This window comes from Anser brachyrhynchus (genome assembly GCF_964034855.1).
Source record: "Anser brachyrhynchus genome assembly, chromosome: 4".
Taxonomy (NCBI): Eukaryota; Metazoa; Chordata; class Aves; order Anseriformes; family Anatidae; genus Anser; species Anser brachyrhynchus.
Window position 1 is genome coordinate 38,297,149 of NC_137698.1, and position 22,311 is coordinate 38,319,459.

A 22,311-nucleotide genomic window follows, 5' to 3' on the forward strand; every position below is an offset into this window, starting at 1 on the left:
GTGGAGTAGCCAGACTACTCCCAGCTTAGTAGGCACAGTAAGAAGAGGAACTTATGGTTAGTTGTTTTCCCTGGAAATACCAATCCTGGAATTTTGTGCTGGTTGCTCTAATGGCTGTGGTTGGCCCATTGAGGGCCAGTGCAGGCAAAGAAAGCCAGTGGCCCACTCTTGATAGGCAGAACTGGCTAAAGGCAAAGTGTAGGGGAGCCTAACTGATCCTGAAAGTTCCAAACAACAACAAACCCTGCTGAAACACTTAATGGGGTATGTAGTTTCTAATAATGATGGCATTTAGGGTCGCACTGTGGGAAATTCTGTAGATAATGATACAGCTCTAGTGATGGATTTTTGAGGTTATCAAGTCTATGTTAGAGAAATGGGGGAAAAAAAGGACCCTTTCATTTTTTTCCTTAATCTTCTATTCTGTAGTGATATGGTGCTGAAATTTGCTCAGATAATAGCCTAAAAAGGTATCCACCCATGAATGTTGTGTAAAATTTGGCTCATTGCTCTGTGGGAAACAAGATCACATGTCCCTGAATTTGATTAAAAATTTTATATGTAAGATTTTCATTGTGGTTGAGAGTGGTCTGAATTTATGTATTCAAGAGAAGATGCAGGTACAGCTGTCACCTTTTTTTTTTTCCTTGTAATCTAAGTTCTGCTGACTTGTGCTCCCTCATTATTGACTAAAGGCATTTGTCTTAAATTGTAGAATGATAATTGACTTTCAAATTGATGAGAATGTGGGCTCGATGACATGAGATGGCTTCGCTATGTAACTTAAACCATGGTTCAACAACGAGGAGCATTGATTTTCTGGCATTGCCTTCAAGTCCAGGGTTGCTGTGAAACTAGCCAGTAGGCAGACTGAGCTGGACTAAGTGTAACACCCTTCTCTCCATCTGTCTGACTTCAAAGAACGTAAATTGGGGCTGCGCTGCGGTGCCATTGTGTAGGTAAGGCTGAAGGAAGAGGTGGAGTGCTTTCCGAGGTGGCTCGGAGTGAGGGGGGAGCCAGTACAGACTTCTTGAGACTGTGCTGTGGTTGGATGCTGTGACTGCAAAAATGTGTTTGAAGGCTGCCAGGTCTCAGTGTTACCCCTCCTCCTGTGCAGGGAGGTTACCATCACCAGAGCTAAGTCCAGAGGAACGCATCTTTCACGTCTTTCCACACACTGTAGTCTAAAAACAAGTAGTTTATATAGCCTGGGGGGTGGGTGAAAGTAATTCTTATGGCTTTGAAGAAGAGCAGTACTCACATTACCTGTTCTTCTGGATCCACTCTGAGTGCAGCAATCCTTTGCTGGAAAGGTAGTATCAGTCACTCAGGGATACATGGGGAAATCTCAGCCCTTTCTGCGCAGATTCATTCTTCTTGGCTTCAATTTACATAAACTAGTAGAACAGAGAAAGCCATCTTACTTCAACACTCATCTGGACGTTAGAAGCATTTTCTGCACTTATTTTAATATTGGATTGTAGCATGTTAGAAGCATGATGATCATCTTGTTCTGTGTCAGGGCAGTGCCTAATTAGTGAGTCTGAAGAAGTCATCTCTGCTAACAAAATGTCTGAATAGTCAGTCTGCTTAAGAGCTACAGCTTTTTTACTGAGCTGTGGTAAGCCATTTTAGACTGAATTAGGGCCTGGACGCTTTTAAATGATTGTGTACATGTCAGCATGCCTTAAGTGAAGGGCTGGTTAGGTTTTGTTTTAATTTGTTGATCTAAGAACTATGGGAAAGACTTGTAAATCGGTTTTAATTTTTTTTTCCTTTTTTCGTTGCTGTTCTGCAAACTTGCATTATCTTGCATGCTGCATTAATCTCCCAGGACAAGACTGAAAAATGTACTTCCCTACTTTAAAAATATTTGATGGTTGATGAGCGCGCTCCGTCATGAAATTGTTTCGTGCCTTGCAAGTAGTTCCTTTATCTTGCTTCTGGGTGACGCTCACTCAAGAGTTTCCCTGTCGGTCAACAAAAGGAAGACGAAAAATTCTTTTGTTTCCTCTTTTGAGTTTTCTCAAAGGTGCCAGCTGTTTTTAACCCTCTCTTCTTCGTAACTATTTTACTTCCTGATGGTCAGCTACCTTCCCCGTGCAGGCACGTGGTTTGGCCTGTGTGAAATATTTCCTTCTCGAGAGGGTCCAGCATGTTGTAGGGCAGCCTGTATCAGCTGGGCAGAACGTGAAGCCACCTCCCTCCCATCGTTTGGGCATTGTGCACTGTATGACCATGCTACTTTCGTGGATGTAAGGGTCTTGAACAGGTCGTAATCTTTATGAATAACTAAAAGGCTCATTTTTTTGTACATTAAGTGCATGTTGCGTACTGATACAACAAACAGGTTAAAAATTCCTCTATCTGCTTTCTGCTATCATGTGGTAATGCTAGCCAAAGGCTTTTATTTGGGAACAGCATTGCAAGGAATTAGTGCAACTAATAATTGACAGCAAAGCAATGTGTTCACAGCTTACAGGAAGAGACTGAGGGTGTGGTATGGTTAATTCATGGAACTGCTGTGTGCTTTTTGCGTGTGTACATTTCTGTGTGAAATGGACATGAAATTCTCATTAATTTTCTTTAACATCTTGTTACTGTAAAATCCCTTTGAATCCGAAGGCAAATAAATTGTTTGTCTTAGTTTGCAAGAACTGTTTTTAGGAATGAATTATTTTGCAGATACGGCATTTATGCTTACAGCTGGGACAGTGCATGTGTGAGAGATTCAGTACAAGTTTGTAAGTCTGTGAGATGTTGCCAAAGATGATTCAAATGCTTAAGCAGAGGAGAGCAGATGGAAATTTGCTGACTGCTAGTGGTAAAAGAAATTGATGAAGTACTATCTTTCTCACCAGCTATTTTTGCAGAAGGGGTTATCGTATAATTTCCTCGTTGGAAAGTCAGAAAGGAGAGGTTCTGAGCTCAGCTGACTGGCACAGGGCATCAAAGTTGAATCTGATGTAATTTTTAATCCTGTGCAGTTTTCTAAGTCAGAACGTTTTCTTGCACCCTCGCCAGACATGGCAGTTAGTAGCTCAAATTTGGAGAAGAAATTCTATCGTGCTCTCAGCCTCCCAACTCACAGGTTTGAGGAAGTAATTACTTAAAAAATCGTTTATGCCTGACATTAGAAAAGCTTTTGACCAGCGTATCATCTGTGTGATGAGAAGACGGTATGTGCTGTAACAAACATGTTGCTTTCTGTCCTCATTGACTCAAGCAGTTAGGATTTTACATGTCAAACTTGATACAATTCAGTAGAAAATATGCTTTCTGATGCTTGAAATGGCTATCAAAATACACACAATTAGCATCACTTATGTAGGTGGTCAGCCTGTCCATTAGCTTTCCGTGTCTGTTTGGCTCTGTCATCTAGTGTTGCATCAAATCTCCTCTCCCACTGTTGGTTTCTTACAAGGATTTGCCATGGGTATATCTGCTGCTTCACACTAGTAGATTTCCACTTCAAGGAATCCAGATGTCAAAGAGCTGAACTCCTTTTGGTTCTCTGGATTGACTCACTGATCTTTCTGCTGAATCCCCAGGCGTTTTCACAGGTGCTTAATTGGAAGGTGTCTCATTTCCTGTCCAATGCTTATGCTGATCTCCCGTTCTTACAGATCATGCGCTCTTTGCACAGATACAGCGCCTGGGATGAAAATTCTTGGTGTTCCTTGGTGCTTGTGCAGCTCAGGTTTCTGTACCAAAATGCTTCTTGGCCCAAGACTTTCCCTGACATCACTTCATCTTTTACACTTTGAGTAATGTGACCCATCAAGGCCTCTGAGCTGTCACTTCCCATTTTTGCCTTCTGACATCATGTTTTTTCTTGACAAACAAATTCAGTAATGTTTTCTGGACCTGCTGTTTTTCCTGAGATCTGTTTGTGTGAAACCCTGTTGGAAATGTCACACAGGACCTCAATGTAATTAGCAATGTCTAGGTCTCTTGGTAAATTTTCTGCATTATACCAAAGTTTGTATTGTTTAGATGCAGAATCTATATGCATGTATTTGCTATATGCAGAATCTGCTCAGCTTTCTATGTTCTTAACGCTTGCAGCCGCTACTTTTTTCAGTCCTTCATAAGATCACACTGTAGGATAGCTTTGACCTGTAATAGGCAGGGGTTGTTGCTGTCACTGACTTTGCTATAGTATAAAGATACAAGGTATGTAAAGGCCTTTAAGTTGATGTTTTCTCCAGTTTTCTGATTACCCGTCATACTTCTGATGTCTGTTCAATGTTGACATTCAATAAACTACACTTGCATTTGGCTTTCAAATCTGGTGCTGAGGTGGGTTTAGATTCTGGAGCACTTCTTGGAAATCTTCTGTCTGTTACTTTCCTTTCAAAATAAAGGTTGTAAGTATTTCTAGATGTCACAATTACTCCATTTTTTTCTGAAGTTTTTCCGAAGTTCCTATATAGAGGTCTGCACCACAACAGCAGCCTTAATTTAAGCTTATTAAAATCAAGTTCTTAAAATTATTTTGGTTCTTTTCCCATGGGTACTCAGTCAGAGCAGTTAGGTCTTGTTTTTTACTTTTGGCAAAACGTGTTTCTCATTAGATTTAACATGTATATGATCATGCTTGTTTCAGGATTGTTCCTTAGTTCAAGGTGAGTTTACTGTGCACACATTAGTTGTTGATTTATACCATTGATTTTGTTGGCTAGATTCAGTTTACAGTGTTTTTTCTTCTTACTTTGGCAGTATTTATTTGCTTGCACTTAGTTGATTTGTTCTTGAGGCTTATGTTGGTGCAGATGCAGTTGGTGTACGTTTTGCTGTTGGGTGAAATCTGTTTAATTTGCTTATGCTACTCAGAGAGTGGGGTGCTATGTAAGAGCTAGTTTTTAGTGGAATTCAGTGACTTCTGTGCTGTTTTGGTCAATGGTTGTTGGTCATGCTTTTCCTAAGTTGTTTTTGTTTATTTTGCTTGTTAAAACAGACTCATAAGGAGTAATTTTGCTATTTTGTTAATCATACCTTGAAAGCAATTGTTGAATCTATCTGCATTCACAAAGTTTCTCCATCATTTCATAGCCTGGTGTGATTGACAAGTAATAACAAACTTCTTTTCTTCAGGTGTGTGAGATTTTGTTTTGGTGCAAATGTCAGTTTCCTCAGAGCAGTAAGCCATCACACACCTGAAGCTGTCACGCATGGCCTGTTCCTGCTTATGTCTCCACCCAGCCTGTCTATGCTTGTGCTAGGATTTCCTTTCAGTTCAAATCTAGTGGGTTTGTTTCTGGGAACTTCTTCATTGGATGTATTTTGAGTGAGTTACTGTACTTGGACCTTTCGTCGTTTGTAAACTTGGCTTCAGTGTAAATAAAGGCAATTATTTCACTGTGTGTATATGCATCCATATCTATATGTAGCAAATACATATTCTGTTTTATTTTCTCTGGTGAGGAGAAAAGTAGCCAAGTTCTACAATGCTAAAATATTTTAAATGATGCTTAGTAGATAACACTGATGTATGTAGTTATATCTGAGAATGATTTAGGGTGCTTCAGCTTACTATCCAAATTTACAAAAAATTCTGAAAGCAGAAAGTCGAAAACCCAGTCAAACTTGGATTAGAAGCAAGATTCAGATTTTTACAGGGATGGTCATCAGTTGTTTAGACACCTTGACAAGTACTGAACTGGACATCCAATTGCTGATCACTTTAAAATTAAGATAGCTAGAAGAAAATCTGTTGCGATCACAATTGTTAAACTTGAAAGGAGAATGAAAGCTTTATCCTTTGTTACTGTCTTAAACTGCAGTAGTCAAGCTAGATCACCACATTGGCCCTACCCAAGCTTTTTAAAAAAAGGTGATGTTTTCAGTCTTGTCTCATTTGTGTTCATCATCCTGAAGACAGAAGCAAGTACTGTGTTTGCTGCTTGTCTTGCTAAATGTCACCAGAGTGACAGAACTTCCTCAGTGTCTGTTTCACTGATATTTGAAAACTTCTATGAAGTTCAGTGGTAGAAGGAAAGAGCAACAAAGGCAGGAGTTGAGGAAAACTTAACGGATCATAGGCTTTGGTTCCAGAGGAAGAGTGTTTTGGGTATTTTTTGTTATACGTTACGTGTTCATATAAGTCAATGCTATATAACCCATATGGAAGACAGTAGCCAAGTATTTAGGTACTGTTTTGCTTTAGTTTGTATGAATTTTATGCATATAATGCAAAACTGTATAAACCTTCATGAAGTTTCAAGTGTGTTGTTCGCAGTGAAGATGTTTTCATAGTTTTGAGGATACTATTACTAGGATGGGAAGCTTAATACTGTAGTTACTTTTGAGTGGTGTATACATAATACTTACTATTCATTTAGTCTATCCCATGAAATGGAATCAGATAGCTTTATCCCACCCCATTTAACAGGATTTGTCAATAATATTACTTGTGGAGTTCAGATTGTTGCTCTAGGTTGAGTTTCGACTGTCAAGTAATTGGATGACCTCCTCCCGTAATAACAAATGAGTGAGCTAATTATGTAAACACATGGACCGTCTTGAAAAAAAATAGAAAATAAATGATTCATATAGTGTCTAGGCAAAACACAATAGCTTGTACTGTACATCTTAGCTATGTATTGTCATGAGTAATTGTTTTTATAGTCCAGGAAGTAATATTTAAACTTGAGGACGAGTTTTTTTGTTGTTCATGATTTCGATATAAAACTGAATGCTCTGGGTGAAAATATGGCTGACGCAGGGCTGAATTGGGCTTTCTCAGAAATGATCAGACGTCTACAATCCAAATAGTTCCCTTGGATGTTTCAGGATTATGGCCAGAGCTCGTTATGTGTCCATCTGACATTAGTGGAAAGAGAAGGGGTCATCAGCACACAGCAAGTAAGGGAATCATATAAGCGGTATTTCTTTCATTCACCTGGAATGTCACTATGCCTGTTTTGAAAACTTCTTACTGATGACACGTGACTTTGCCAGCTTTCCTACTTGCGGTGTTGAGCTCACATACGAATAGGCTGCTAACATCCGTGGGGCTAATTGAGTAATAACCCATGAGCATGACTCCGAGAGTCACCGGGTGACCTGTAAGAAGTCTTAGGTCTGTTCTGTACACTTCTGTTTTTCTCTAGGTGCGAAAAAGATGAACGTGTGCTGTTTGTTTAGGTGTTTTAAGAAGTGTTTATTTTTAACAGAAGATGTCTTGAGAGACTGTCAGGCTGTTGATAGTAATGGTTTGTCAGCAGTCTTCTCTTGCAAACAATTTGTGTAAAATTTTCCGTAATAATGATGATGAGTGATGTGATGCTTTTTTTTTTTATTGTTTTAGGCTATGTGGTGGTGTTACTAGCGCAGCAAATAAAGATGCATTAAGTGAAAATGTATCATTTCAGGCTGCTTCCGCAAACAAAGGAAAATAGCCTGGCAAGGTGATAAAATTCAGACCTCTGACAGACTCAATAAGGGCGATGCACAGGATATCTCTGTGAGAAGTCAAATGGCAGCAAATCTGCCTTGATTTCTGCTGTCCCCACCCCTGGCTCAGTCCATAGCAGCAGCAGCTGAAAGGGTACAAAAAGGGGAGCAGGGAATAAGTAGGAAGCAGCTGGTGCTCCTCTGCCCTGCATACGTGCTTACTGCTGCGACTGCATAGTTCTTCGACCTCCCATTTTGCCTCCACTGAGACTCCTGAGAGCTATTGACTAACCCCTTTTGAGCATTTTTGCATTTGCTGTATTCTTGGATTTTTTTATGCCGTTTGTGGCTAGTTGTAGCGCAGGGAGAAGGATGTAGCAGCAATGGGGGCAGGGCAGGGCTCAGTTTTGGGAGCCAGGAGATGACACATGCTTGTCATCTGGCTAACTGGAGGAGAGGAGGGTGTTTTCCTGGGTGGCAGTAGCAGGCACAGCAGTTGCACCAACTGCACAGTGACCTCATTCCGGCTCTAGGCAAGATTTGATGCAGGTTGCCCCTGACTCTGAAGCGTGGATGTGTTGCAGATTTCTGCTGTGTGCTGAAAGCGCCTCAAATTTGAGGACTGCAAGGATAAAGCTGAATGGGAAGTGTCACTGTCGGTTATTGTCCTGAGCTTTTTGATAGGTAGTGCTTTCTGGGCAAGAAAGCCACAGCTGCTAGTGATTTTTATGGTCTGAATGGTCACTATATATTGTTGTTCATAAACAGTAGCTAAATTGGTTTTGGTGTTTTTATAAGGTGCACTAGAGGTGATACATAATCTAGGTCTTCACTCTTGAATATGTAACCTGATTTACTTTGAGAATCTTGTTTTTAGCAAGTAAAATGTGGGGGCACAGACACAATTATTAGATCGGTGTTGGAGGAGTGGTAGAAAGGTGATAAAGACTACTTGATTTCTGTGTTTTATTTAAAATAAAGCATAACTTCTGGTAATACAGGGCTACTGTTTGTCAGGAAGACAATCCTGCTGTAACAGCAGCAAAAAAAATGTTTATGTTTAAGGTGCATAAACTTGCTTTTCCTTTTAATGTAAAAACACCAGTAATTGCAAAAAAAAAAAAAAAAAAACAACACCCTTGCAGATTCTTGTGAGAGGTTAAGTTAAAAAAAAAAAAAAGTAATCACTAGTTAAATTTTTAGACGTAAAAAGGAGGAGAAACATACCTGCAGCAAATATTTGTGCTATAGTCATCAAGCACAGCAATATGTAAATATTAAAGCAACTGAAAACACATTACTGTGTACGGTTTGGGTAACATGATGTAAGAAGTACATAAAACTATTAGAGAACCCCAAAAGGAGAGCTACAAAGATAGTGAAAGCTCTAGAGGAGAAGACATGAGTGGCTGAGGCCCCTTGGTTTGCTCAAACAAGAGCAGAGCAGGCCGAGGGGAGGCCTCATGGCAGCCTGCAGCTCCCTCACGAGGGGAGCGGAGGGGCAGGCGCTGAGCTCTGCTCTCTGGGGACAGCGACAGGACCAGAGGGAACGGCATGGGGCTGGGACAGGGGAGGGTCAGGCTGGGTGTTAGGGAAAGGTTCTGCACCCAGAGGGTGGTCGGGCACTGGGACAGGCTCCCCACGGCAGTGGTCACGGCACTGAGCTGCCAGAGTTCAAGATGCGTTTGGACAGCCCTCTCAGACACAGGGTCTGATTTTTGGGTGGTCCTGTGTAGAGCCAGGGGTTGGACTCAACGTTCCCTGTGGGTCCCTTCCAGTTCAGGATGTTCCGTGATTCATTGTGACTTAGACAGCTGTTTGTGTTCATATACTATAAAGTGTGTGTGTTTTCCACGGTGGTGGTTTACAGTGTACCAAGTTTCTACTGCAGAACATCCATTGATTTCATGACAGTTTACTGGTAATTTGTAAGCAGTCTGGACTGTAAGCTGTCTGGGATGTTGGTTCCCAAGGAGAGGAGAGTGCAGCGCAGTGGTGCTTGGAAGAGTCTGTCTGAATCAATTGTGCTGGTCTTGAAATGAAGATAACTTACCTTTCTGGGAAATAGTTTGGTCAGATAGGAATCATTTGGCTTAAAGGGGTCCATGTTATACAGGAGGTCAGGCTTCATGTGATAATAAATGCTTCTAGTGAAAAACACTTCAAAAAGTGGTTGCCCATGTAAGGATACAAGCACAGTAAGTCATAACGTGATGCAGAATACAGACAACTAATCTCTGCACTTCGAGGTGGAGTTATAATCCTTGCACAGCTCAAGACTAAATGTGAGGTACAGTGGTCAGATAAATAAAATACGGTACAATTTCTTCCTTCGGCGTAAGTTGCATGGGGTAACCAAACCACTTTTCAGTAACACCCTCTAGTGCATTGTATGTCCTTCCAGTAGCATGATGCAAGAGCAATTGCCCAGGCTTCCTAGCCAGTTGTGGCTTCCCCGGTTTCAGATGTTACATGTCACTGCTTCATGTTTTACAGAAAAGGAAGAAAATATTGAGTGGTCTTCTGGTCTTTTGTGGAGAGTACAAGTATGCAAAAGACAAAGCTGATTTTATTCAAAAAGCTCTACCAAACAAAATGAAGACATTATCCCTCCCTTTTCTTCCCCCTTCTGCCCCCATGTCTAGGTATAGCTACTCTAGAAATGCGGCATGTGTGATGGGACTGCTGCTCGATATAAGGTTACTTGTGCCTGAGTGCCTTCAGGATCGGGGCTGTCACCAGTCAGTCAGGCGCTAATCCCACAAACTTTAACATGGGCTTTAGATCATTGCCGATGAAACTGCTTGCTTGAACAAGGGCTTGCAGGTTCAATATGGACGTGCGCAAGTCGATGGGGCCGGATGGGATCCACCCAAGGGTACTGAGAGAACTGGCGGAGGAGCTGGCTGAGCCGCTTTCCATCATTTATCGGCAGTCCTGGCTATCGGGGGAGGTCCCGGTTGACTGGCGGCTAGCCAATGTGACGCCTATCTATAAGAAAGGCCGGAGGCCAGACCCGGGGAACTATAGGCCTGTCAGTTTGACCTCAGTGCCGGGGAAGCTCATGGAGCAGATTATCTTGAGGGTCATCACGCGGCACTTGCAGGGCAAGCAGGCGATCAGGCCCAGTCAGCATGGGTTTATGAAAGGCAGGTCCTGCTTGACGAACCTGATCTCCTTCTATGACCAAGTGACGCGCCTGGTGGATGAGGGAAAGGCTGTGGACGTGGTCTACCTTGACCTCAGTAAGGCTTTTGACACCGTTCCCCACAACATTCTCCTCAAGAAACTGGCTGCTCGGGGCTTGGACTGGCGTACGCTTCGCTGGGTTAGAAACTGGCTGGATGGCCGGGCCCAGAGAGTTGTGGTGAATGGAGTCAAATCTGGTTGGAGGCCGGTCACTAGTGGAGTCCCCCAGGGCTCGGTACTGGGGCCGGTCCTCTTTAATATCTTTATCGATGATCTGGATGAGGGCGTCCAGTGCACCCTCAGTAAGTTTGCAGATGACACCAAGCTAAGTGCGTGTGTCGATCTGCTCGAGGGCAGGAAGGCTCTGCAGGAGGATCTGGATAGGCTGGAGCGATGGGCTGAGGTCAACTGCATGAAGTTCAACAAGGCCAAGTGCCGGGTCCTGCACCTGGGCTGCAACAACCCCAAGCAGAGCTACAGGCTGGGAGATGAGTGGCTGGAAAGCTGCCTGGCCGAGAAGGACCTGGGAGTATTGGTGGATAGTCGGCTGAATATGAGCCAGCAGTGTGCTCAGGTGGCCAAGAAGGCCAACGGCATCCTGGCCTGTATAAGAAGCAGTGTGGCCAGCAGGTCGAGGGAAGTGATTGTGCCCCTGTACTCGGCTCTGGTGAGGCCGCACCTCGAGTACTGTGTTCAGTTTTGGGCCCCTCGCTACAGGAAGGACATGGACGTGCTCGAGCGAGTCCAGAGAAGGGCGACCAAGCTGGTGAGGGGTCTGGAGAACAAGTCTTACGAGGAGCGGCTGAGGGAGCTGGGCTTGTTCAGCCTGGAGAAGAGGAGGCTCAGGGGCGACCTCATCGCTCTCTACAGTTACCTGAAAGGAGGCTGTAGAGAGGTGGGGGTTGGTCTATTCTCCCACGTGCCTAGTGACAGGATGAGGGGGAATGGGCTAAAGTTGCGACAGGGGAGTTTTAGGTTGGATGTTAGGAAGTACTTCTTTACCGAAAGGGTTATTAAGCATTGGAACGGGCTGCCCAGGGAGGTGGTGGAGTCACCATCCCTGGAGGTCTTTAAAAGATGTTTAGATGTAGAGCTTAGGGATATGGTTTAGTGGAGTACTTAGTGTTAGGTCGGAGGTTGGACTCGATGATCTTGAGGTCTCTTCCAACCTAGAGAAATCTGTGAATCTGTGAATCTGTGAATATTATTACATCGGAAATTCCTTCCCTTATTTCACTGTAGTCAGAAACCTGATGAAACCATGGGGAAAAACCTTGCAATCAGTGTAGTCACATGATGTGATGCCTGCATAATTCACTGGCTCATGCCCAAGGACCAGTCTAATCTAAAGAATATGATTCTTTGTTGCTTGTTTCATTTTTATGCAAACTTCCAGTTATTAATCATATTTCAAAAGGTACTTTCTGTGTGGAGAGTTATTGAGCAATATTAAAATAAATTCATATTCTTTTTATTATAATGATGATCACTTCAAGTAGAAATTTCTCTGATTATTTGAACTGCTGTTTCTTTTAGTTTGGTTGTGTCATGTGTCTGCCTTGAAAACAAACAAAAACCTGTCCTACAATGCAAAGTGGAACAGTTCCTGAAGGATAACAATCAGGGATAATTGTATAATGACAACAATAAATATTAATTGACTTTAATATATAAGAATGCATAAATTATTTTGAAGTATCACATGTATCATCTATCAAAATAACTATTTTATTATGCAAGTAAGATTTTACTGATAAACTGTTGCAATTGACTTGGTAAGCTAGACTTCAAATTTTCCACGGGGTCTTTTGGAGTTCAGTGAATTTTCTTCCTTTAACCATACCTCAGGGATATTTCTACAGCCTGTTTCTATTCCTGAAAAGGGACTGGGCAACTCTTACGTATTGCAGCTTTTTTTCACGCATAACATCTCTCTGTTTCAGTGCTGCCTAGCCCTATTTTTGTTCGTATGGCTCTCTTCACCTTTCCTGAATATGTAGCTCTATCTCACACAGTTTCTGTTTGGTGGGGCAGGGGAGTGTTCCTTTCCTTCTATCTCCAGTAATGAGGGAGGAGGAGACAGGATGGGGCACTTCCTTTAACTTGGTGTTGCTGCGCAATGGTAGGTTTATTCTAGCTCTAACCTCAGCTTTGTATCCCAGTTATAACAACTGTAGCACCCCAAGAGATCTAGCAATGGAATCAGTAGGGCCACCCTCAGACCAACTTGTTTGGAAATACACTACAAGGAAAGAAACAAGCATGTTTTTAAAGATCACAGTGACTTAACAGTGTATCCGTACCTCAGAGAAGATTACATTTGGCCAGCAGACAACTTTATGTAGATACTTCATCATGCTTTTTGTGTGTTCAGTACCGTCAGTAGACGCGTGAAGCTGCAAAGCGTGAAGAATCTTTGGCACAAGTCCTGCTATGAGTTTGCAGCAAACCCAGCGGATACATTCAGTGTAGTGTCTGGCTTGGTCTGTGATCCAGTTGAGAAATGCTCTTAAGCTCACTAGTAGCTTTAAGCATTTGAGATATTTGCTTGTAGTTGAAAGTGTGTATGCACGTGCTTTCTGGAGCAGAGCCATACTGTGTCTGTGAAGGCTGAATGGAGAGGGTGAATGTAACAAAAAGTTGCGAAATGCTGGAAGGTGAAAGAAATGTTTTAACCTGCTTCGGTCTGCTGAGTTTGAAAGGAGTCAAGATGCAACTAGGAGGGCTGGTGGCAGATTGATCAAAGGCAGCTTGTCAGTGTACACCAGTAATCAAAAGACATGAGAGATACAATAGTAACAACTAAAGCTAGCTTGACTAATGAACACTGGGATATTTTACATTAATGTGTTGTATTCATATCCTGTAACCAGCACACAACTTTCTAGTACTGCTTGCTAATGACCAATAGCATGTCCAGGCTTGTTTCTCATTATTACAGAATTTGTGAATTAAAACGTGGTTAGCGTTAGTGCATCGGGCAGGAATAGGTTATAGTTGATCTGGCCTGTGAAGATCAATGTATAAGCTTCATTTTCCTAAACAAATAAAAAACATAAAATGGGGGAATCCGAGGTCACTGATAGGTGGGGTATTTCCAAATGTCAGTTGCAGTTCTAATTTTTTGGATTTGCTAAAATGGAAAACAGGTAGTGCTTTTATATATTTATAATGCATAAAACAAAACTGAAAGAAGAATAGCTAGGGAAGCAGTCTTCTATTCCAGTCATGACAATACAGAATGGGGAACTAGTACAACTATGATGGGAAAAGATGAAAGCAGTTGAAATGAAAAGAGGATTTCAGCATTAATGTTTTAAAATGATTTTGGTATGTGCAGTTTATTTCAGCTATTGAAAATATTTTCTGCCATAATAAATACTTGCAGAAAAAAATCTTTGAAAGTTCATCCATCTGTTTTTAAGATGTGAATTTGCTGAGAATTTATAACCCACATCTCTGCAGGGAAGATGAAAATTCTATGCGGAGGTGAAAAGGGAGAAATCTTTTGCATCTTTCAAGAATAAATAGGGCATCTGGTGGGAGAGGGTTTTGTTGGGGTTAGAATTATGTTTTGTATGTGATTTCTTATTAAAATACCATTTAGAATTTGCAGAAATATAGTCTGGAGTTATTGGTAGCTCTCGGTATGCAACTGTTGATTGTCCCTCACTAGCAAAGAATTTTCAAAGCTACTTTGGGAAAACAGTATGGCTTTGTCTTTCATCGGTATCCTTTCAGCTGAAAACCAGCTTGACTGTTAGGCATTTTGATCCTTTCTACCCTAAAAAAAATCAGACCATTAAATAACATAATTATCTTTGCTGGAAGTCTTAGTTTTTTCTAGCTGACATCTGAATTTTGAACTCTTCTAGGGTGTATTATCTGGGTTTTTCTTTTCCTTTTTTTTTTTCCCTCTCCAGGGGTCCAAAAGTATATGAAGCAGAAAAGACCTAAATAACTTTTAAATACAGTTTTATAAAACAGCTCTCTTCTTTGCTTCAATTTGTCTGCCATCATGCTAGGATTGATGTATGTTTAGAAGATGAAATCTTGTTGAAACTGAAGATGTTTTCTCTGTTAAGTCACTCTTCTTTATAATGCGAGGGAACAAGTGTGGGGATGAATACATAGGTCTGCCTTTTGTTGTGAAGGGTGAATCAAGGGGTTAGGAGCATATGAAGCCCCTTCCTTTGGGGTCTCAGGTGATTCATCACTGTGTATTTATCAGAATTTCCCTTTCCGTAGGTCTCCTTGTGGGTACTCTTGATGTCGTGTTGGACTCCAGCGCCAGAGTGGCACCGTATCGAATCCTCTATCAAGCACCAGACTCCCTGGTCTATTGGACTATTGCCTGTGGTAAGGACAAACATAGTGACATGTGGATTTTCATTCTTCCTGGGTACTGTGCCACATAACTAACAGAGCATCCTGCCTGCTGTGCACAGTCATTTTAGGACAAAGAAATAGGTCAGGATGAAAACCTGCTCTAGTGGTTAAATTAAGAAGTTCCAGAGCATCTAATATTCAGACCTTGATTGCCAGCATGTATGTATCTGTTATGCTTGACGCTGACTGAGTAAAAACAGAAATGGTCATGGAGCAGGGAGAGAGTTCTCTGTTATTTCCCACCCTTCATCTCCCAAATACATTCTCAGGGAAGCAGTCTAGTGTCCATGCCTCCATGCCCATGGCTTAGTCCTGCAGCACTTCTAAAATGCAGTGTTCCTGGGTGATAGGTGTCTCTAAAATGTACAACAGGAGGAGTGCCTGGGCTATGGCCCCCAAATTAGCTGGGCACCTGGCTTCCCTTGAAATGGAAACTAGGAAGGTAGTAAAAACCCAGCTCTCACCTGAATACTGAATATGGGTATGACATTTCCTGGATCACAGACTCAGTCTCCTTCAGGATAAATACCATCCAGATCCCAGGGATGCTGACCTTCTGGACAGTTAGGTCAGACAGTGTCGTCCTTCTAGTTATGTATTTAATTTCAGCCAGGCAGTAGCTAGATCAGAGTTAAATACAGAAGTGTATATTCTTAGAAGGACGCAAAAACTCTTAAGAGTTTTTGGTAGTTGAGGCTCAAACTTTGACATACCTAACCTTAAGACCATTTCTTCTGTCATTATCGTAGTTGGTAAATCAATGAAGTTGCAGTTTTCATAAACTAGAATATTTGTGTGCATCAGACCCTGTAAATACTAAATGCTTATTTCTGGGGTCAGGTACATATTGCAAGTAGTGTGAAGTAGCCTGTGATTAGTCTCTGCTTCTGGTTGCCAGCTGTGAAAATAGTGCTTGAAGCTGAATACAGAAAGTCAAGGTTTTTTTAGTCCTGATTCACTAAATTTGTAAGGTCAGATCTCTGTTTGATAGTATTGCTTTGTCAGTCTTAGAAAATGAAAGTTTTTGAATGCAACACCTGTATTTCTGAAGTTTCGAACAGTATTCTAGGCAGCAGCCAAAACTGTTCATTTGAAAGCAAATGGAGAAAAGGGGACAGCTGAGGAATGCACACATACCTGTCATTTCTTTAATAGACTGTCAGCTCCTAGCACCCCCAGTGCTGCCTGACATTCAAAATACTGGTTAATGAGGCCGTAGAGTTCTGGCCTAACACTGACCTCTCCTTTGTGCCTATTCTCTCAATAAAATGTGATGTGGACGTACTCTATGTGACTATTCCTCCAGACAAACCCTCTCTCTTGGGAAAGGAAGAAGAGGAATGGGTGAAGGCTTGCCATAGATCTAATAATGATAGCAGATCAAAGCAGAGTCTGCTCTTGGAAGCATGAGACTCATGTATCTGACAAAGGTGGTATCAGAGCTGTGTCATATTCTGTATCCGATAGGAAATTTTTGAAGAGCTTGTCTTAACACAGTTATTTCTTGCAACTTTCAATAGTATAAGACCTGGCAGAGGGCATCAATTTAAACAGATGTTTTTCCCTATACTCCTACCAGTATCAACTCTGATGATTTTAATTTGTATAAAGTAATTTGCCTTTGATGGCAGCTAATAGTAAAAGCAGATATTAATGAAATAGTCTGTTATGAAGGTTGTTTCTGAATCTTCATTTAACTGTTTGCTTTGTACTGTCAGCTACTTTGCTGTGACAGTAAGTGATGAGACATTGCAGTTCAGCTTTCCTTGGAGGCCAGTCATGAGAAAGAAGGGTAAAAGTGCTTGCCTGTAAGTCTTTTACACTACTTGTGCACAAGCAGAGCTAGTTGCAGATCCATGTGAGATTTCATCTTCCTTTCACCAGAGTATCAGTGCACAGCCGTGAGTAAGCACCTCTGTCCCAGAACCTTGAAAGGGAACAACTGAGGGGACAAACTTTCTCGCTGTTTGCAGGCTCCCCTCCAAAGAAAATGCGTCACAAAGCTCTCAAAGGAGGCGTTCTTCAAAGGTGTTCATACTATGTACACATTCAAAAATTAATTTTTGAGATTTTGGAAATAGACCATGTAACTTTTTCTTTAAGCGCATTCGTATGTTTTGTTGCGTGACACCTACAGATAATTATTTTATTAACAATGTTTGTCCTCAGGTAACCAAGGGCACAGAATGGAAGGTGGATGAGTTATGGCCCCAGAATAAACAAATGTACCATACACGTGGAAACTTATGCTGCTACTGAACTGCGAGGGATTTTCATTCCTTTTCTGTGACAGATCTTGCAGTTTTGAATGTAGAAATATAGTACTCAGTTAACACTTAAGCTGTTTTTAATAAACATGCTCTTCAATTTTGAATCTGAACCCTAACTGAAATTGCTAACCAATTAGTTAATATATCTGTTTCCATTTTTTGTGGACTGTTTCTTGAATTTTTAACCATATAATATCAGGCTGGGTGATTGGCTTCATTATTTTTGTTTTGTATTTTTGTAAGACTGCAGCATCTCAGGCTTATCCCCTGAAGGGAATAGCATGACTCTTAATGGGAGATAAAATTTTACAGAGCAAATCATTTATCTCTGCAGCCTTGAAGCTGAGCGGCCCAGCGTTGCCTAAGGCTCTGCACTGTGATTATTTTATGAACTCACAACTACAGCAATTCCTTCTGAACTGATCAAGGGTTGTTACCATTATACAGGGTATTAAGGGATTTTGCCGCGTTTACCTATGCGAGTGATTTGTCCTACATTGTATAGCTGTCCCTCCCTGTTCCCTAGGGGTACACTGCCATTTATTTGGTACTTGTAATCTCTTACTTTTACGGAGATTTGTCCTCTTCTCCTATGCCTTCCACAAAGCAATAATCTCTGCCTTCAGTGAGTAGCTGTACAGAATGACTGGAACAAATGTGATTGCTTTCTGGTTCATTCATGCTGCATGACATTTGATCTTCTTCTGTACAAGACTCTTCTGGGGGAAAAATAATCCAAGGGGTTTTGTTTGCTCTGAAGTGACTTAAAGTTACGTTTGGAACCTAGATTTGTTTATAGTTCATTTTGGATAGGGATAGGAATTTGCTTTGGTATTAACTCTATGTATGTAGGCTGTATGAGAATGCTAGCTGGTTAGATCTGAGGCTTTGTAGCTCTGTAAGTGGGCTTGTTTACAGCACCTCTTCCAGTGCAGTGTGATGTTGAACACCTCTGCTACAGGTTACAGTTCTGTCTATTGAACTAGACTGGAAAGATAATATGAAAGATGTTACTGGTGACTTTGCAAGAACAGTTTAAGGCGTATAAATTTTGTAACGGTCTAGAAATTCAAAATGTTGTATGTGATCAGCCTTGTATATTTTAATAGCCTTTCTGTGCTACGTCCCCATTCCAAATCTGAGAGCCCTTAATTTCAGGGAAAGAGTGATGGTATATACGTATACCCTGTTTGGAAGCAAACAACTTTTTAGTTCCAATTCCAACTGTAAAATCAGTCATCCTTACTATGGCTTTGTGTGTTTCAGGTGTAGAATCATTGCCGTAGGTTTTTCATGGTAGTGGTATTTTATGTGCATTTCCATACAAGTTTCTAAATCCGTATTCCATATGTGAAAAAAAGAACATGGATTATTTTAAAGCACCAATCTTGAAATTGTATTATATGCATTGGAAAAGGTTTTGAGAAAAGCCCCCGTGTTCTGGTTAACAAAGAGTTATGAGTTTTACAGTGCATATACATATATACACGCACATATATATATGCATATTTTCTCTGTATATTGAGCTTTAAATGTTTTCTCCTCCCACTCTGCACAAAGTGAGGTTTCTGCCATTCCATTCCTGAGCCTGCTGTTACTGGCAAGAACTATTTTAGGCTCCCCGAAGTGTTACAGTTTCTCTTGTAGTGCCTTCTGTAAATTGCAGCAGTTCAGGTTGACTAATAAGCGTTTCAGGTAAGTATGTACTTGGGAGAGAAGACTGGGCATAACATATTAATTTTCTTCTCAGTCCTGAACATAGTCATGTTCCCTCTGTACCTTCATATCTTAACTTTGAAGGGCTCTATTCCAAAGTAGTTTAACTGTTGAATTTTTTTTTCTATTTTTCTTTCCCTCAGATTTAGAGGTATTGCTTGATTTACCTAAAAGGCCAATGATGGTAAAATAGTGAATGCTTCTAACATGCTAAGATGGGCAAAGGCTTGCCAGCAGCAGAGTTAATAGACCTATAGTTTAAAATATTGCAGTGAAAATATTTCTTTAATCCTTAGTAAATAAAGCAAGGAAAAGATCTAGACTGTGAGGAGAACTTGGCTAGAAATGTTCTATATCATATCTTGATTTTGGCCTGCTTGCACGATCTGCTGTAGATGAAACTGTCTGGGAGAATTATGGAGTCAAAAATTGGAATGGAGACGAGAAATGCAGACAATGAGATGGGAGGTTACAGGTTGAGGATGTTAACTATAGCTGTTTAATCACAGAATGGTTTGGATTGAAGGGACCTTAAAGCCCACCCAGTTCCAACCCCTGCCATGGGCAGGGTCGCCTCCCACCAGACCAGGTTGCTCAAAGCCCCACCCAGCCTGGTCTTGAATGCTTCCAGGGATGGGGCATCCACAGCTTCTCTGGGCAGCCTGTGCCAGTGCCTCACTGCCCTCAGAGTAAAGAATTTCTTCTGAATATCTAATCTAAATCTGCCCTCTTCTAGTTTAAAACCATTATTCCTTGTCACTTCACTCCCTGACAAAAAGTCTCTCTCCTGCTTTCCTGTAGGCCCCCTTTAGGTACGGAAAGGCCACTATAAGGTCTCCCCAGAGCCTTCTCATTTGCAGGCTGAACAACCTCAGCTCCCTCAACCTGTCCTCATAGGAGAGGTGTTCCAGCCCCTTGATCATCTTTGTGGCCCTCCTCTGGACTCACCCTCTGATAGTATTCCATAGAAATACTATTTTTTCTTCATTACTTGTTGCTGAGCAACACGGAAAACAATTGTTTTGTATTCAAGGGGATTACATTGAATTCTTCTATAAAGAGCAGAAACATTTATGTTAAAGTAGTATAGCACTAGCATGGACGATTTGTGCCTGTAGTTAAGTTGGAGAGTTTATCAGCAACAGCTAGTTGTAGTGTCACCACTTTCTAATGGTTGTTTCATGTGAACAGCTATGCTTTCCTGTATTCTGTAGGTGTTAGTTAGCACGTAGATACATTTACTTGTTAGTTCTGAGTAAAACTAACTGAGACTGTGATTGAACAAAACTGATGAGGTATTGATCTGATTTCCTAGTTGGATTGACATGTTTTTATCAAGCTTCATATATAGATGTGAACATGTAATGTTTGTTTTTCTGAAAATACTTAAAAGTCCCTATTTTGACACAATTCCCTCAACCTCCTCTTTTGGTGGAGTCTCTTTTTTTTTTTTTTTGAGTGCCAAAATTTATTTTTAATTCGGGATGGTCACAGAGATCCTGAAGAGCACCAACAACTTCATTCTGCAAGTTGTTGAGAACAGAGAGACAAAATGGAAGTTACATTTATTAAAATCCCATCTCAAGGAAAAAAAAGTGAAAATTTGCACGTGTTAGCTCTAGCTCATACCAGAAGCTTTTTCATTCTTCTTCGGAACTGCTTTACAGATTACATGTATGTTGCTTCCTCAGTATCAAAGAGATCTCATTTGGCCCCTTTTGGTTTGCTAAGAAAACTTGAAGTTTAGTTTATTCTTTCACTATGAAAAATAAGCTACCTCTGACAATTCTCCCACCCCTAAAAAGAAATAGCTTTCTTGGAGGTATTTCAGCACCCTTCTTTTGAGGAAGAGCCATCATAATAGACGTAAAATGGAAAAATAATAGAAAAATGGTCCTTTACAGCGTTGCTCTTGTGATTTCATCATTGGTTTGTAACTTGTGTTTGTATGTAGTGTTGAGGAATTAAGAACCAATTGTAGAATATACAACAGTTGTTTTTTGTCAGTTCCCAATAGATGTGAGTAATACCTTTGCCAACTCTTCAGTGTGATGCTGCGCAGCACAGTGTCATTACTATGTTTGGAATTCTAAATTTAGGATTTTCTTGCTCATGATACTGACATAGTCAGTTTGTGCTTGTCAGAATATCTTGAAGATTGCCATCGACTATGAAGTTAGAGGACCATGGGGGAGAATTTTGTAATTTCCAAGGATACGGCATCTGTTATATGGCAACTGTAGTCACTGGCAAGTTTTATGTAAGCCATTTATTTATTTATTAAGAGGACATAGACGCTGATTTCTTATTTTGTGATTTTTTGTTTGTTTTTGTTTTATATACAGGTTGCTCAAGGAAGGAAATCACTGAACACTGGGAATGGCTTGAACAGAATTTGTTGCAAACTCTTTCTATCTTTGAAAATGAGAATGACATAAATACATTTGTCAGAGGAAAAATACAGGTAGTTATATTATTGTAAATATTGCTAATGATAGATGTGATTGTGGATGGAAGACTATTATGAGTTCTAAAGAAATTTGACCTAGTATTCCCAAGACTGCTCCATATTTTTGAAAGGAAAAACATTCCAAATAGCAACATGTTTGTAAATATACAGGAAAGTGGCATTAGTGCACATTACTACAGCAGTGTAATAAAAACAATATTATATGCAGGGCTGTGAACATTAAAGCATTCTAAAAAATTAATCGCACTGTTGTTTCTGTCGTAAGTTTTCTGAGTAACTTTCATTGCAAAGCTTTGACTTTTTTTAACGTGTGTGTATTGTATAATACCTTCTTACTTTTCTGTGCAGTTAAATCCCTTAGTGTTGGCATTTGTGATGGTGTTGGGAGATGTCAATTGTTTTGGTTTTACCAGTACATCTTTTCCTCCTTATAGGAGAGAAAATAGTTATGCTGATAAATGTACTTCATCCACACTAAGAACTACATAAAAATAAGTAGTTTGGTAAAAGATTGATTGTAAGCAAAATTACTGTACTTAATTTCTGTGTATTTTTAAGCATTGGCTTTGTTAAATTCCTCTTTCATAATTTCAGGTAGTAGGTCAACTGTTTTAAGAATTCCATAGTTGGTAGTTTGTTTTACTACTTGATCAGATATGAGGGCTATAGATGCTCATGGAAACAACTTATGCTAGAAGTAATTTGTGAAATGTAATCCTTTAAGGAAATTATTACTTTTTAGACTTTAGAATATTTTCATACTTTATAGAGCATTAAAAATTTGTCTGAGAAATGAATGATAATTCGCTGTCTTGTATTATACTTTCCATGTAAATGGACCTGTTTGAAGGCAAGCAGTATCTTTTTATCTCTAACATA

The 22,311-nt window shown here is 40.6% G+C and overlaps 1 protein-coding gene and 1 long non-coding RNA gene across 11 annotated transcripts in view; one reads left to right on the forward strand and one right to left on the reverse strand.

The window, feature by feature from the left end:
- Positions 1 to 22,311, reverse strand: part of LOC308194748 — a 310,853-nt gene that overhangs the window by 197,090 nt on the left and 91,452 nt on the right. The window lies entirely within an intron of this gene.
- Positions 1 to 22,311, forward strand: part of TBC1D9 (TBC1 domain family member 9) — a 71,759-nt gene that overhangs the window by 20,943 nt on the left and 28,505 nt on the right. For all 6 annotated transcript variants that reach the window (XM_080590926.1, XM_080590927.1, XM_080590928.1 and 3 more), the window contains 2 exons: positions 14,836 to 14,946; positions 21,308 to 21,426. In XM_080590926.1, coding sequence (XP_080447052.1) covers positions 14,836 to 14,946; positions 21,308 to 21,426 — 230 coding nt within the window. The remainder of the gene's footprint in view (positions 1 to 14,835; positions 14,947 to 21,307; positions 21,427 to 22,311) is intronic.